Raw genomic sequence first — 14,533 nt, 5'->3', positions numbered from 1 at the left:
TTCCAAGGTGGCTCACAAACCACCCAGGGAAACGGTAGAAAGGGGTGGACTGAGAAACAGTACCCACCATGTGAGGAGCTCTTCAGGTGTATCAGTAGTCACGCTTGTCTGCCAAATGCTAAAAATAAGTTGGGGTTAGCAATATTATCCCTGTGGATAATTAGAAAGACATTTTATTCCAGGAAGATTTCATATATGGTAATTTTCCAATCTTCGTAATGTTGAAATTCTTCTTTGGTAAATGAAACTTTTGCTCAAATTTTGTATCAAAATTTTTAAATGCATCAGATTATTAAAGATAGAAAGATGGAGTAGGAGGGGATATATAATTTTTTAGAGAGCAATATTTTAAATTTTTAAATCTATTTTCATTTTAGAATAAATGATCATGAGAATTGTGCATCATTGTTACTCGGGGCCATAGATTCCAGTATTGTCAATTGTAGAGATGACAAAGGCAGGTAAGTGATCCTAAGAGCATGGCTCTTGTCTGTTGAATCTTAGCCTTCTTTGTGGCTCCATAGTGGCCAAACATCTATGTTTTTGATTGAAAAAGTAATATATATACATGTTTTTAAAAATTAAGTGTAATAAATGACATATAAAGAAATTATCCTCTTAGTCCAAAAGCCCTAGCCTCTTCCACTGAGAAAACTACTTAAAACTGTTCTTTCTAAATTTTTATTTTCTTCCAAATATTGTATATAGATAACTACATAAATATATAAAAATATATATGTTTATATTCTTTTTATACAAATGAGAACATTCTATATTAATGTTCTCCTTTTAACATATCTTGGAGATCTTTCCACACCAGAACATATATATTTACCATATTCTTTTTAAAGCTTCATATTATTCCATTTACTGGATATGTTATAATTTAATCAGCTTGTCCTCCTTTGAAGAATATTCAAGTTGTTTCAGAATTTTGGTGTTTTAGTGAATGGTGCAATGAACAGTCTAGTACAAGTATCTGTTTGCATGAGCAAGTGCATCTGGGAGATAAAAGTGCTAGAATTGGAATTTTTTAGTTCAAAGATCACAGTGTTTAACTTTGATAAATCATGCCAAATTATCCTCCCAAAGAAACCAACCATTCACATTAAATGATGTAGGCTTTTTTTTAAAAATAGCCAATTATCTACAAATCTAAGGCCTAATTTTGAAAGTATGTTTATCAATGATGAGAGAGGTCATTGGAACTCAAGATTAAAGGGTCAGTAAAGATGCTGATTTTATTATCAGGACCACTGCCTACACCCCCCAAATCTAGGGGTGCTGTTCACATAGGTGACACTTCAGTGTCTACCCTGAATGGCTTTTGGGGGAACCTGGTCACCATCTCTCTAAGCCAGTAAGTTTTAAATCCCTAAGATGACACCATGCACATGTTTCTCAGGCACATATAGAAAGGGAGTGTGTTAAGTTTATAGGACGCTAACATCATACCTGTTTTAAATCGTTAGGACACCACTTCATGCAGCAGCATTTGCTGATCACGTGGAGTGCTTGCAGCTTCTTCTGAGACACAACGCTCAAGTGAACGCGGCAGACAATTCAGGGAAAACACCACTGATGATGGCTGCTGAGAATGGGCAGGCTGGTGCCGTGGGTATGTGTTTGACTTGTGGACTTGGAGTTTAGGCCTGTCTAAAACCAAAGGCATGTAAAGTTGGGAAAGTGATCATACTCTCGGTATATACATGTTAGAGAAGACCAACATTGTATTTAAGCCACCGGATCTGCTGCTGCTGCTGTCACTTCAGTCGTGTCCGACTCTGTGTTAACTTGGTTATTGATAGACTTTGTCAATTAATAACAGTGAAATCTGTCAACATTTAGAAACCAAATAGAACAATAGAATCATTTTACTGGGAGATAACAAAACTGTAAAGACAATTAAAATTAATGCCTGTAGGGACTTCCCTCGTGGTCCACTGGGTAAGACTCCATGCTCCCAATGTGGGAGCCTGGGTTTGATCCCTGATCAGTAAACTAGGTCCTGTGTGCCTCAACTAAAGATCATGCATGCTGCAGCTAAGACCTGGAGCAGCCAAAGAAATAAAAATAAATTAATGACTATGGAATTTGGATTTGAATAGATCAACTATGGCAATAAAGTGGCTTCCCTGATAGCTCAGTTGGTAAAGAATCCACCTGAGGAAACCCTGGTTTGATTCCTGGATTGGGAAGACCTACTTGAGAAGGGATAGGCCACCCATTCCAATATCCTTGGGAGAATCCTCCCACAATGCAGAAGACCTGGGTTCGATCCCTGGGTTGGGAAGATCCCCTGGAAAAGGGAAAGGCTACCCACTCCAGTATTCTGGCCTGGAGAATTCCATGGACCATATAGTCCATGGGGTTGCAAAGAGTCAGACACAACTGAGTGACCTTCACTTTCATGGCAATAAATTGTTCCTTTTTTCTTTAAAAATATTAGTTATGGTAATGTGAGTACACAAATTTAAAAGCATTATTGTTTTGGTAGTAATTTCTTCAAAATGCATGTAATTAGCATGTAGTCTTAGTAACTATCTTTTGGCTTTTTCTGCAGATATTTTGGTGAACAGTGCCCAGGCTGACCTGACTGTGAAGGATAAGGACTTGAACACATCCTTACATTTGGCTAGTAGTAAAGTATGTAAATGGATTTGAAACATGGTTATTTTAGTGTAATGATAAAATGATAATAATACCTAAATCTGTCCATCAGAAGTGTGTGTATCATGGCTGTTAATTAAGATGTATGTTTTCCCAGGATGGTGTCATTCTCAGTGAAATCAAAGGGGGAGGCAAAGGGCAGACCCACACAAATGGGTTGATGGGCTATGCTTTTCAGGGAATTTGCCACTTGAATTCTTGCCACAATCTGGTTTGATGCTGCCACTGAATCTGTCTTCATGGTTGTGGTATCATATTTTGCTTTTAAACACAGGTTAGGAACTTAGTTAAATGGCTTCTAAAATATAAGCAGTTCCACATGTTTTCATTTATTCTGCTTGAAGACATTGTAATAACACAGCCAAAAATACTCTTTTTTGAGGCAAATAAATGTATTCATTTAGGTATGCTTCTCTTGTCTCCCTTTTCTTCTGGTACGTAGTTCAGTGCAAAGAATGTGTGTGTTTGTTTTAAGAGCATCATGTTCACATATAGCTTAAGGTTCCTGCTTCTGTAAAAAAATAAATGTATGGTTTTATGAGAGTGGGATCATACTGTTGGATAACCTGCTTTCATTACTGAATCATATATTATGAATATCTTCCTTTCAGACATCATATATTATAGTGTTTTATAAGATGTATGGAACCTTGCCTTAGGATTGTGCTACCCTTGATTCAACCCATCCCTTATTGTTAAACGTTTCCTTGTTTCAAATATATGCTACTACAAATAATACTAATTGTAGTATAATAATCTGAATAAATCCCTAAATATGAAATTAGTGAGTCTAAGGCTATGAACACTTCTAAGACCAAAATGCCCTGTAATAAGGTTTTAACCATTTACATTCCACCAGCAGTACATGACAATGAAAACTCCATGGACACTTCTAAAATTATGTTTACGTGTTTCCCTTATAAGGCATTGTAATATGATGCTAGTTGACACCAGTGATGGTGGTTTGTTCCAATATCGTTGTATCATCAAAGGTGTTATCTGTACCCAGTGGTACCAGAAGTCTCAGCTATTCCTTTCATTGGTTACATTTTCCCATTTCATGATCCGCAAAAAGTGGGTACCACAAAAAGTGCTCAGGTTCCTGAAGTTCATGTCAAGTTGTGGTGTTTTCATGAATATAAGTACAATGCTTTTCAGACTTATTGTGCAAATGAATCCCCTGATAATCTGGTTCAAATGCAGATTCTAATTTAGTAGATCCAAGAGTGGGGCTTGAGGGTCAATATTCTAACTCCCAGGTGATGCTGATCCTGCTGTTCTGTTGGGCCACATTTTGAGTGTCAAGGGTTTAGGAAGTGGTCACCCCTTAACCAGGCGCTGGGCCTGAGGTTCCAAAAGGGTCTCTATTTTATTAGTTAATTCTTTAGATTTTAAACTATCATTAGTCATAACATATAGAGGTATCTTTTGAATGAGGAATAAAAGAATGACCTTTGCTGGAAAAGACTCTATTATATAAGGCAGCCAGTGATGAATGATACAGATAACAGGTACAATGGGAATTCCAGTGATAGGTGGATACTGAGGTGGTATTTGAAGGCTTGAGGAAGGAGATGGGACTTGACTTGTGTTTAAAAAGCTTTGTTGAAGAATTTAAAGGACACTCCTAATTCTACTCTCTGTTTATCTGCTGACCTAGCTGACATATAGCATCAACTTCAGCTCTCTGGACAGTAATTCTAAAAGTTATCGTAAAAATTATAATATTTTAGATCAGATTTATATTAGTCAAGTCCTAAAACACCTTATTTAGAATCTTTGAAAATCTAGGGCTGATTAACCATTTGCTCTTAGAAGAAAATGTATTATTCAGAAAATAGCCTGTTTTGATATTAGGCAGGGAATACATGTTAAATTTAAAGCATACTGAAGTGATTTCCCCAGGACATTTCTGTATCTCTGTTCCATTTACTTATCTTTTTTTCCTTCGTTAGGGTCATGAAAAATGTGCCTTGTTAATACTTGACAAGATACAAGATGAGAGCCTTATTAATGCAAAAAACAATGCACTGCAGACGTAAGTGTGACTACTAAAGTGTGACTAAGTCCCAGATTCATAGTCATTTACTCGACCAACAATAAAAATGTGCTATGTTCTAGGCTAGAGTTGGGGGACGCAGTGATGAAAGACACAAATCTGGCTTTTCCTTTGTGAAGTTCATGGTCACTATCTACAATTGCTGACCAAGCTAGACATTTTTAGTTAGAAATTTTCTTCTGATATGCCTTCATAGAATTTTGTGAGGTCTGTGTTTTTCCTTGCTGATATTTCTAAGGTAGTACTAAAAATATAGTGGTTGTTAGAAAATCTTATCAGCCTCCATATTTGAGGATAAACTATTTTTTAAATGTATTAGTTTTATGTATTCTTACTGGAAAACAAGTTTTATAAATCAGGTTCCCAGAATATGTTTGAAGCATTTAAGCTATTTGTGTTAATTATATTTTAATATAATTCAGTGTAATCCTTAGCATGAAAGACCTAAAAGCTGCTTCATTTTCCATTTTAGGAAATTACCTTTGCATTTATTTTAAGATGCAAAGAATATATATGCAAAGAAATATAAGAATTTTTTTCCATTAAGATTTTTAAGCAGAATAGCAGAATATATTGTTTGACATTATTCTTTAAGATATTCTAAATTCAATAAAACTTCCTTTCATGCCTTTAGTAATAACAAGGTTTAAGATTATGTATATGGATGATAATGACATCAGTCATATTGATTTCATATTGATTAACTGTGTGAAACAGTGATTCAAATACTGATGTAGAAAGCAAGGGGTAAAGAACCTTCTAGAAAACACACCAGAACTTGAGTTCTTTCTCTGGCTCCCTGTGACTTGTCACTAAGGTTGCTTGAGGTGTAAAATATTTGTACAATAATATCTGCAGAAGAATTTGGGCCAATGTGGAAGAACAGTTGGATCTTTAGCTCTTCAGAAATCTTTTTTGAAAAAGTAAAAATACTCGTGTTATTTATAGATTCTCAAGTCCTTTCTTTCTTTCAACTACACAGACTACTCAAAATGCCACATTCTCATACAAATATGTATTGCGGTTGACACTCGGTGTTGTCTTTTTTTCAGACCCCTCCATGTGGCCGCACGCAATGGCTTGAAAGTGGTCGTTGAGGAGCTGCTGGCCAAAGGGGCTTGTGTACTTGCTGTAGATGAAAATGGTAAGTGGGAAAAGTAAGCCATTATTTCAGGTGCCAATGCACCTGCTGTGAAGCCAGAGGGAAATGGGAAAGCCAGGAGCTAGTTTAAAAAAGCAGTGAGAACTCTCTTTCCCTTGGAAGTTCCCTGTATGTAAGCAGTCAACAAAGATAATTTGTCCTGTCTGTTGTTGTAAAACACATAGTCTCCCTGCAGTCCACCAGCGCCTTCCATATGCATGTCATGTTAGCAGCTGGTCTCAAACTCCTCAGCATGGGGGTTGAAATATGTTAGATACACTCAACTTGGTATTCGAATGAAATTTTAACTGCACATGCTGAAGAGTTAGGGATCACATGTGTCATGGGTGCATGCTCAAGGGCTCAAATTAAAACATCTTTGTATTTCAGTTCATTCTGAGATCAAACCTCTAGGTATTATTTTGCAGAACAGATCAGAACTTGTATTTTCAGTATGGATATTTGGGGAATATCCAAAAATTTTTAAATGAACATCTAGGCTTGAAACCTTCTTCTGATCTATACCACATTTCTTTTCTGAATGAACTAACTCTTAACAGAAGCTTTCTACTCTGTTTCCTAAGAAATTTAGAAACTCATGAGTATGAGAATTATATTAAACTACCATGCCTTTTAACTTTGGGGAGCAAAAGAGGAACTTCTGGATATTTATCAATTCAGTAGTTTTTTGAATGTGGCATTAATTGTGGCATTTAATTCAAGTATTATAAAATGTATTAACATAATTCAACTGCTTATTACAGGTATTGGAATTAGCAGCTCATGCCTATTTCTCAGAAGTAAGCAGCCATATGACATCATTAGCTGACTCCTATTAGTTTTGGTTTTGCAGCCCCATTTATCCTAGCATGTACCCCGCTCTGTCCCCAACCTGACTCATGTAGGAGATGCGAAAAGTTCTCTATTACTCCTTCTCCTCAGTCTTCCTGCCCCACCTTCCCTCACCTTCTTATTACCACTATATGTATATACATTAATACTTTAGGGTTGGAGTTTTCTCCAAAATGACCCAAGAGACCAGAATGAATTAGTTTTGCCTTTCTGCAGTGTAAGTCTGCCATATCTGGGGCTTGTTCAGCCCATAGCAAACTCAAGAATAAGTGCACTAGGGTTGTATAACCACAGCCTATATCAGAGCTTAGCTACACCCTAAAGGCCTAGGAACATTTGGGACGATTTTGTACCGCACTGCAATCTTAATTACTTATCACAGACCTTTGTGGAATGGAATGTTAAGGTATCTGTCCATTCTTGTTTGTCTTCATACCAGAGAGAGGACTTGTCTGTTAAGCGGGGAGGGGAGCAGAAATCAGGTCAAGTGCTAACAAATGATACAGCAAAAAATTAAGATTTTTGAGCCAGTGCCTCTGAATAAAATGAGCCAGTGGTTAGTAGAAAGTTTAGCCAGGAGAGGGGGCAGGCTAAACCTTTCCAGCCAATAGAATAAAGGTTGAATAAGGGTAGACTGAATCGAAGACTTCACCTACCTCCCCATGGCTCCTGCTTCATGTGTTGAAATAGTTTTCTCTTCCAGACCTGACCCATCAAGTTCACATAGTAGAGAATGACATGACTCCATGGCACACAGCAGTCTCCCCATACCTGTTACATTTAGGATTTGGGACTTTGGCTGGTGGTGTTGACATTATTTAAAATTCTGTTTAAGTTTCTTTTAAATGATAGTACATTTCACCACAACCAACCAGTGCTGTATCTCATCTACTCAAATGATTCCATTTCTCTAGAACCAGCTTCCTGGTGCATTCTTCATGTAAAGTATATATAAAGTGACAAAACAGTGTTACTGACTCTTACAGACACCTGATTCTCAACACCCTCTCTAATCTGACGGAAAGTCATTGTTCTCAGAATGAGAGTGCCCTGACCCCAGCCCAAGGCGCATGGTGTGTGTGCTCTCAAGTGGAAACAGCTTTCTGATTGTCCTGTGGCTGTTTTTGTTTTTTGTGGAATTGTGTCACACACACCGCCCCCCCTCATGTTTCTGTTCACTAGATGAAGACTGGAATCCTGCCTAACTCCGGATAATATAGTGCTTGTTGTTGTCATGTAAGCTGGGGAAGAAAAAAAAAAAAAACCCTCCATCAAATGTCTACCCCTTCCTGGTCCCCTCCAGCCTCACGCCAAGCATGACTTGTGGGAAGTAACTCCTTTTGCCTGGCATGATTTCTAACTCGACATACATCTCCACGTGTGAGGTCGTTTGAGATGTACTGTGGGACGCTCACGCCACTTCTGGATTGCCCGGACTAACCACTGCCTTGTCTGCATTTACGCCCAGGTCATACCCCGGCCCTGGCTTGTGCTCCTAACAAAGACGTGGCTGACTGCCTGGCCCTCATTCTGGCTACCATGATGACTTTTTCTCCTTCCAGTACAATGACGGCTGTCAACTTCGTTTGTTTTAAAAAAGACAGTTTGAGCAGGACGACCCTCTCCAACCTGGGTAGCATGGTTAGCCTGTGCAGTAACAATGTAGGCTCTGAGGATGGGTACAATGAGAATGATTCTGATTCGGAAACTTTCTGATTTTGGACTGTAGAAGCTTTTCCTTGATCACCCATGTTGGAGGAAGGGAACAAAGCTTGAATTCCAGATGTATGTTGTGTTCAAGTATTATTATGGGCCGAGCTTCCAGAAGCCAGTAGAGAAGAAATTAATCAAGCCCAGGGAAGGCAGCTAGGCTGTAGGGCAAAGCTCTCACACAGTTGGGCCTTGGTTTTACTTTGTTTCATGTTTTCCTTAGAGCTGAGATACTTCTGTGAAAGTCTACCTCTCATTTTAAATATGGAATTAAAAAAAAAAAACATTTAATTCTTTTTCTTTGGGGATAATGCAACAAAGAGGGAGATTTTTTTTTTCTTTTTTTCATGTACTCACTCAGTTCTCAAAAGTGTATCGATGTGACATTCATGTCCCCAAGGAAGGGAGGGAAGGGCTGGATAGGAGATGCCTCAAACCTCTGCTCAATTTGATGTTTACTTCCTTACTAGAAGCCAAAGGTAGAGGTGTTCATCTTCAGAAATAATGCCTGTAATAATCTTTTTTAAGGGAGTCCAATTATTCATAGGCTTCCCAGGTGGCGCTAGTGATATCCTCTCTATAGTGTACTGAAATATCCAGAACTTCTTTTTGAGGATTTTTAAGTTGCCAAATGAAGGGGGAAATCCACTGAAAATTGAACTTGCTCTTTTCATTTAACAAAAATATGGCACCCAGTGCTCCCTGTAAAAAGCCTGTGACTAATTTTCACCAAATGATTGAACCGGAATCACTTCAATAACATTTCAGGTGAAAATTATATTGCACCGAAACTTTTGAGATATATGCAAATATGAAACTACCCTTTATTAATTTGTCTGTAAATCAAAATACTAACTTTATTAAAAACATAACAGCCATCAGTATTGTTCATCAGTAGTGAAATGTTATATGAGCTTTTCGGTCAAAGTCATGCTCAGTGAGTGGAAGTGTGACTCCAAAAAAGAATGAAGTGAAAGCACGATGTAAAAATGGGTGAAATGGAAATTAAAGCCGATTAAAGTTGCTTCCTGATGAAATCATCGTAGTGAACACTGTGTCTGCTCCCTCTCCTCTGCCAAAGCTTCTAGGTCAAATGGACCCCGCTCCGCACCTGGAATAGCTGTACAAAAAGAAGAATGAGACTTTAAATTACACACGTACACATGCACATGTATATGTATGTATTTATCTGTGTCTGTAGTTCATCAGCCAGCTATACACGAGGACCAAAATGCTTCAGTCTAAAATTGAAGATTTAAATTGTTTTCCTTCAAAATGGAAGTAAGAACTGAAATAGCTTTTCTATGGAGTTAAAATGTAATCTTTTTGCGTAAGTCTTTATTGTATTTTATATTTCTTATGACACAGATTTCTAGCTGATGGCTTAACATTTGTAACTAATAATGTGTTTACCACAGCTTAATTTTTTGCCAAACTAGAGAAAATGTTCATATACTTTGATGTATATGTGTTTGTATTTATTTGAAATGAAACAAATGCCGAGGAAATATCCATTGTTTATTCTCTTTTAATTCTTACTTGGAATAACGAGGAAGCCGGAAAATATACAGAACTTTCCCTGGGCTGGCCTGCATTCCTGAGGGCAAGCCCAGAAATTCCACTGCTAAGGTTTCCAGCCGACCCTCAGGTTCTTCCACATCGGTTGAAAAAAGGTACAACATCCATGACTCAGCCTGTGTGTAGCCAGCTCAGAGCTTAGAATACACTGCAGTCCTTATGCTTTTCTTCGAGATGAAAACTGAAGTGGGTAGTGGGTCATGTGCACAAAGAGGGCCCAAAGAAAGATACGGAAATTATCCTGAATGTGCTGAAAATCTCATGGTCCCAGCAGCCTAATAGGAAACTCTGTCAGTGTGTGGGCACATGTACCAAGAAGAGAAATACAAATCACCAGCTCATGCTATTTTCTACTTGAGGAAGAGACAGGACAGAAATATGTTGCATTAGAGTACTGCTCTCCAATATTTTATAATGGGTTCCATTTTCACTCTGGAAATTTCTATCTTAATGTATGTGAGATATTTTTTAAACAGTGTCCTAACATACCTAGATCGAATACAGATACCATACTATGTATTTCATCTAACTGTAAAAGTCTTCACTCTGTAATATTCTGGATTTTATTAAAAATTCATGTTGGGTTCTTCACAAATGAGAACTTGTTCAAAGGACTTATAAGAACTGGTATTAGTTTCATTGAAACCTTTTGTTTCACCACTGCCATTGTTTTTTTTTAATTCTTGGTGTTGTGTTCCTTTCTTTTCTCTGTCCTTTTTGTCTGCTTGGAGATGAGTTTTGAAAAAGTGGATAAATTGTTAATGAGCAATAATGACCTTACCTTTACCAAAACCCTGAAAGTAAGGGAGCTCTAACACTGCAGAAACGTGATATATTGTGGAGTCTTTTTCCAGAAGTGAATGGAAATCTTGCTCAGTTGGCCTTTAAAGCAGGAAACGCGATGCCTGATTTAATGGTGAAGCAGCTTTACCATTTCTCCTATAGAGTAGCACAGAGAACAAGAAATATTACGGCAAGGCAGTGACAGCTCTGCGACATTATCTCTGGAGCTGCGTTCTGACTTTTCCCCAGTCTCATTGCCAGAAAGGAGGAGGACAAAAGAACAAAATAAAATCATGCCGTGAATTGCTTATTGAATCTCTCTCCCCCACTCTCTTTCTCTTTCTCCCTCTTCCCAAGACCAATTTTTTTCCCTTAAGGAACGACTTTAAAAACTGAGTTCTGTGTTTTTCACTCACATCTCTTAGAAAACTAGATTTGCCACATAGCTTTCTAAGAAAAACAAAAACAGAAAACATTGTGCTTTTAATTGAGTCTTGGTTGTTTTGTGCTTTTACCTAAATATGTTATTTTTAGACTGTATTTTAACCACAGCCACAGGGATCATGTTTCATTGCACTTACCTATTTGCCATGTCTGCCTATCCTTGGTAAATACATTACTATCTCCAAATTGCCTAAAATCTGCTATGATTCTACAGTAAATAGCTCAGGGGATTTCTATTTATCACTAATAAAAGGGCACCATAATATGTTTTGGTACTTTAGGCAGTAAACAGCTGCTGGGTTTATTATTTTATTATTAAATTAGGACAAGAACATCAAATGGATTTGCTGCACTAGTAATCTTTGTACTGTTGAGCAACTTGGTTTGCTTATCTGTTGTGTTGGTTGAAGAACCCATCCCTTTTTTTTTGTCTTGTGATACGAAGTTAGAGTGCCTTTTTATATTTGTATATTCTGAAAATATTCTGTGAAATGTTTTGTATTTTTTTTCATTTGAGTGTTATCAGAGCAATATAATACCAGTGAGTTTTCATTTCAGCCTTTCTTTGAATGTATAAAGTGTCTTTTTTCCTCTTTCCCCTTTTACCTGCTTTGAAATGAAAATGAAGATGCTGAAGTTTTCTATAGGAATTATGTTTGATTTTGCAGTGCTAAAATGCTTTCTTTTTACAAAACCATAAACCATAGGTCAGTGTTATAGGGGAAGAGCATTTTAAGATAGTGACAATCTGAGTGTGTGTATAAAATGTAATTCTATGTGTGTCTTATGCAGTGACCTAAAAATTCAATGCAAATATCTTTTGTTTGGTAGTTTTGTCTATATATTTTATGCTTTAGCATGTGCAATATATCTTTGCAAAACGTGATGATACAAATCTGGTGCCAGTGTTATATTTTGCATAACATATTTGTAACAGCATAAAATATTGTTTGATGATTTCAGTGGGATTTTGTCTGTAATGTTTTCTTATGAAAATTGGAGTTGAATGACTCTGGTAAATGCCATGACTATAAAAATGAGGAAATGACTTTTAGTTCAGTGAATGACTTTGAACCAATTGGAATCTTCTCAAGCACAGTTTAATACTTTTTCAACTACTGAATGCTAATCATGTCATGAAGTACTTAACTGTAATATACTATGGAAATGCATTCAGATGGTTATTTTTCCAAATAAAAGCGGTACAAATATTGTTGCAATTTGTGTTGTCTTTAAATTTTCCAGTTATGCTAATTTTGCCAATTATTTTGCTAACTTAAACTTTTATCCCCTACTAAAGCCAAATTAACCTTAAATTTTTAAAATAATCAAGATAGAGATATATTTTCTATTTTTGTTTATATAATCACAATTAAAGCAAAATATTTCAGACAGATATTTTATGTTTATTTTACCTATTTATGCCGCCAACATTTTTTATAAAGCAGTTAAGCTGACTTGCAACAAAAGATGTGATAAACTGGAAACAGGAAAATTAGGACAACAAAACAGAACTCAAACTACAGGAATTCTAAATTTAATGCAGTGGTTATAACTAAATTTGAGTTTGGTCTAAATTTTCTTATAGCTGAAGTAAGAGGGAGAAATGTGATTAATAATAATATATAATTATTTATATAATAATGTAATCTATATAATAAAGTCTACAGATCACATATATCAGAAAAGGAGAAACCTGTTCAGTTCAGTTCAGTTCAGTTCAGTCGCTCAGTCATGTCCGACTGTTTGCGACCCCATGAATCGTAGCACGCCAGGCCTCTCAGTCTATCACCAACTCCCGGAGTTCACCCAAACTCCTGTCCATCGAGTCAGTGATGCCATCCAGCCATCTCATCCTCTATCGTCCCCTTCTCCTCCTGCCCCCAATCCCTCCCAGCATCAGGGTCTTTTCCAATGAGTCAGCTCTTCGCATGAGGTGGCCAAAGTATTGGAGTTTCAGCCTCAGGATCAGTCCTTCCAAAGAACACCCAGGACTGGTCTCCTTTAGGTAGTGGTGGCACCCACAAAATTGTGAAATAAACCGTGTTTATCTTTGTTGCTGCCGCCACTACCAGGGTCTTAAGTTCATTCATTATTCATTCATTTCAGTCGCTCAGTCGTGTCCGACTCTTTGCGACCCCATGAATCGCAGCACGCCAGGCCTCCCTGTCCATCACCAACTCCCGGAGTTCACTCAGATTCACGTCCATCGAGTCAGTGATGCCATCTAGCCATCTCATCCTCTGTCGTCCCCTTCATAGTAACACAAGACCCAACTTTTCAGCACTGTCCTTAAAGATATACATAGAATTCTCTCTCCATTTGTCTCACCATTCAAATGGTCTCTCCTTGGGTAATAACTCAGGAACAGTCCCTAGAAGCACTGAGAAACAGATTCCTAATTATGGAATGTTCAGCTGATGAAAAAGAGATTGCAGCGGCACATGGGGAGGGAGGCACAGGAGGGAGTTTCCCGAGTTCCTCAGATCACTGTGTCCTAGAATGTTAACAGTTCTCACAGTCTAGCTGAATCTGATTACCACCTTTTTCATGAAGACACTGAATCCCAGAGAAGTTATTTAATTGCTCAAATTTGTGTGTATTAGTGATCTGAATACACATTTCTGTCTGTAGGTGTTCTCTCTTCTATGTTGATCTGGCATACCATGTTTTGTGGGTTGTTTTTTTTTTTTTCTGCTAGAGATGTTCAGAGAGGTATTGCTCTCTGCCTTGCCTTACTCCTTATTCAAGTATATAAACCTTAGTGTTTTTCAATCTTGAAGACTGTAGAGCAAGACATGGAACAACAGACTGCATCAAAATTGGGAAAGGAGTACATCAAGGGTGTATATTGTCACCCTGCTTATTTATATGCAGAGTGCCTCATGCAAAATGCCGGGCTGCATGAAGCTCAAGCTGGAATCAAGATTGCTGGGAGAAATATCAAAAACCTCAGATATGCAGATGACACCACCCTTATGGCAGAAAGGGAAGAGGAATTAAACAGCCTCTTGATGAAAGTGAAAGAGAAGAGTGAAAAAGCTGGCTTAAAACTCTACATTTAAAAAACTAAGCTCATGGCATCCAGGCCCATCACTTCATGGCAAATAGATGGGGAAACAATGAAAACAGTGACAGATTTTATTTTCTTAGCCGTGAAATTAAAAGACATGTGCTCCTTGGAAGAAAAGCTCTGACAAACCTAGACAGTGTATTATAAAGCAGAGACATCACTTTGTTGACAGAAGTCTATGGTTTCTTCAGTAGTCATATACAGATGTAAGAGCTGGACCATT

The 14,533-nt window shown here is 37.5% G+C and overlaps 1 protein-coding gene across 10 annotated transcripts in view; it reads left to right on the top strand.

Annotated features, from left to right (window-relative positions):
- Nucleotides 1-12,457, top strand: part of ANKRD44 (ankyrin repeat domain 44) — a 310,935-nt gene extending 298,478 nt beyond the window's left edge. For 7 of the 10 annotated variants that reach the window (XM_061380553.1, XM_061380516.1, XM_061380505.1 and 4 more), the window contains 6 exons: nucleotides 378-461; nucleotides 1,473-1,618; nucleotides 2,564-2,646; nucleotides 4,626-4,708; nucleotides 5,782-5,873; nucleotides 8,191-12,457. In XM_061380553.1, coding sequence (XP_061236537.1) covers nucleotides 378-461; nucleotides 1,473-1,618; nucleotides 2,564-2,646; nucleotides 4,626-4,708; nucleotides 5,782-5,873; nucleotides 8,191-8,438 — 736 coding nt within the window. In that variant the 3' untranslated portion in view covers nucleotides 8,439-12,457. The remainder of the gene's footprint in view (nucleotides 1-377; nucleotides 462-1,472; nucleotides 1,619-2,563; nucleotides 2,647-4,625; nucleotides 4,709-5,781; nucleotides 5,874-8,190) is intronic. The other 3 variants (XM_061380569.1, XM_061380561.1, XM_061380575.1) reach the window with 1 other exon arrangement.
- The last annotated feature ends 2,076 nt before the right edge of the window (nucleotides 12,458-14,533 follow it).

The sequence above is a fragment of the Bos javanicus genome, chromosome 2 (genome assembly GCF_032452875.1).
Source record: "Bos javanicus breed banteng chromosome 2, ARS-OSU_banteng_1.0, whole genome shotgun sequence".
Lineage (NCBI taxonomy): Eukaryota > Metazoa > Chordata > Mammalia > Artiodactyla > Bovidae > Bos > Bos javanicus.
The sequence above is the reverse complement of the archived record's forward strand: the minus strand, read 5'-3'. Positions and strand labels throughout refer to the sequence as shown.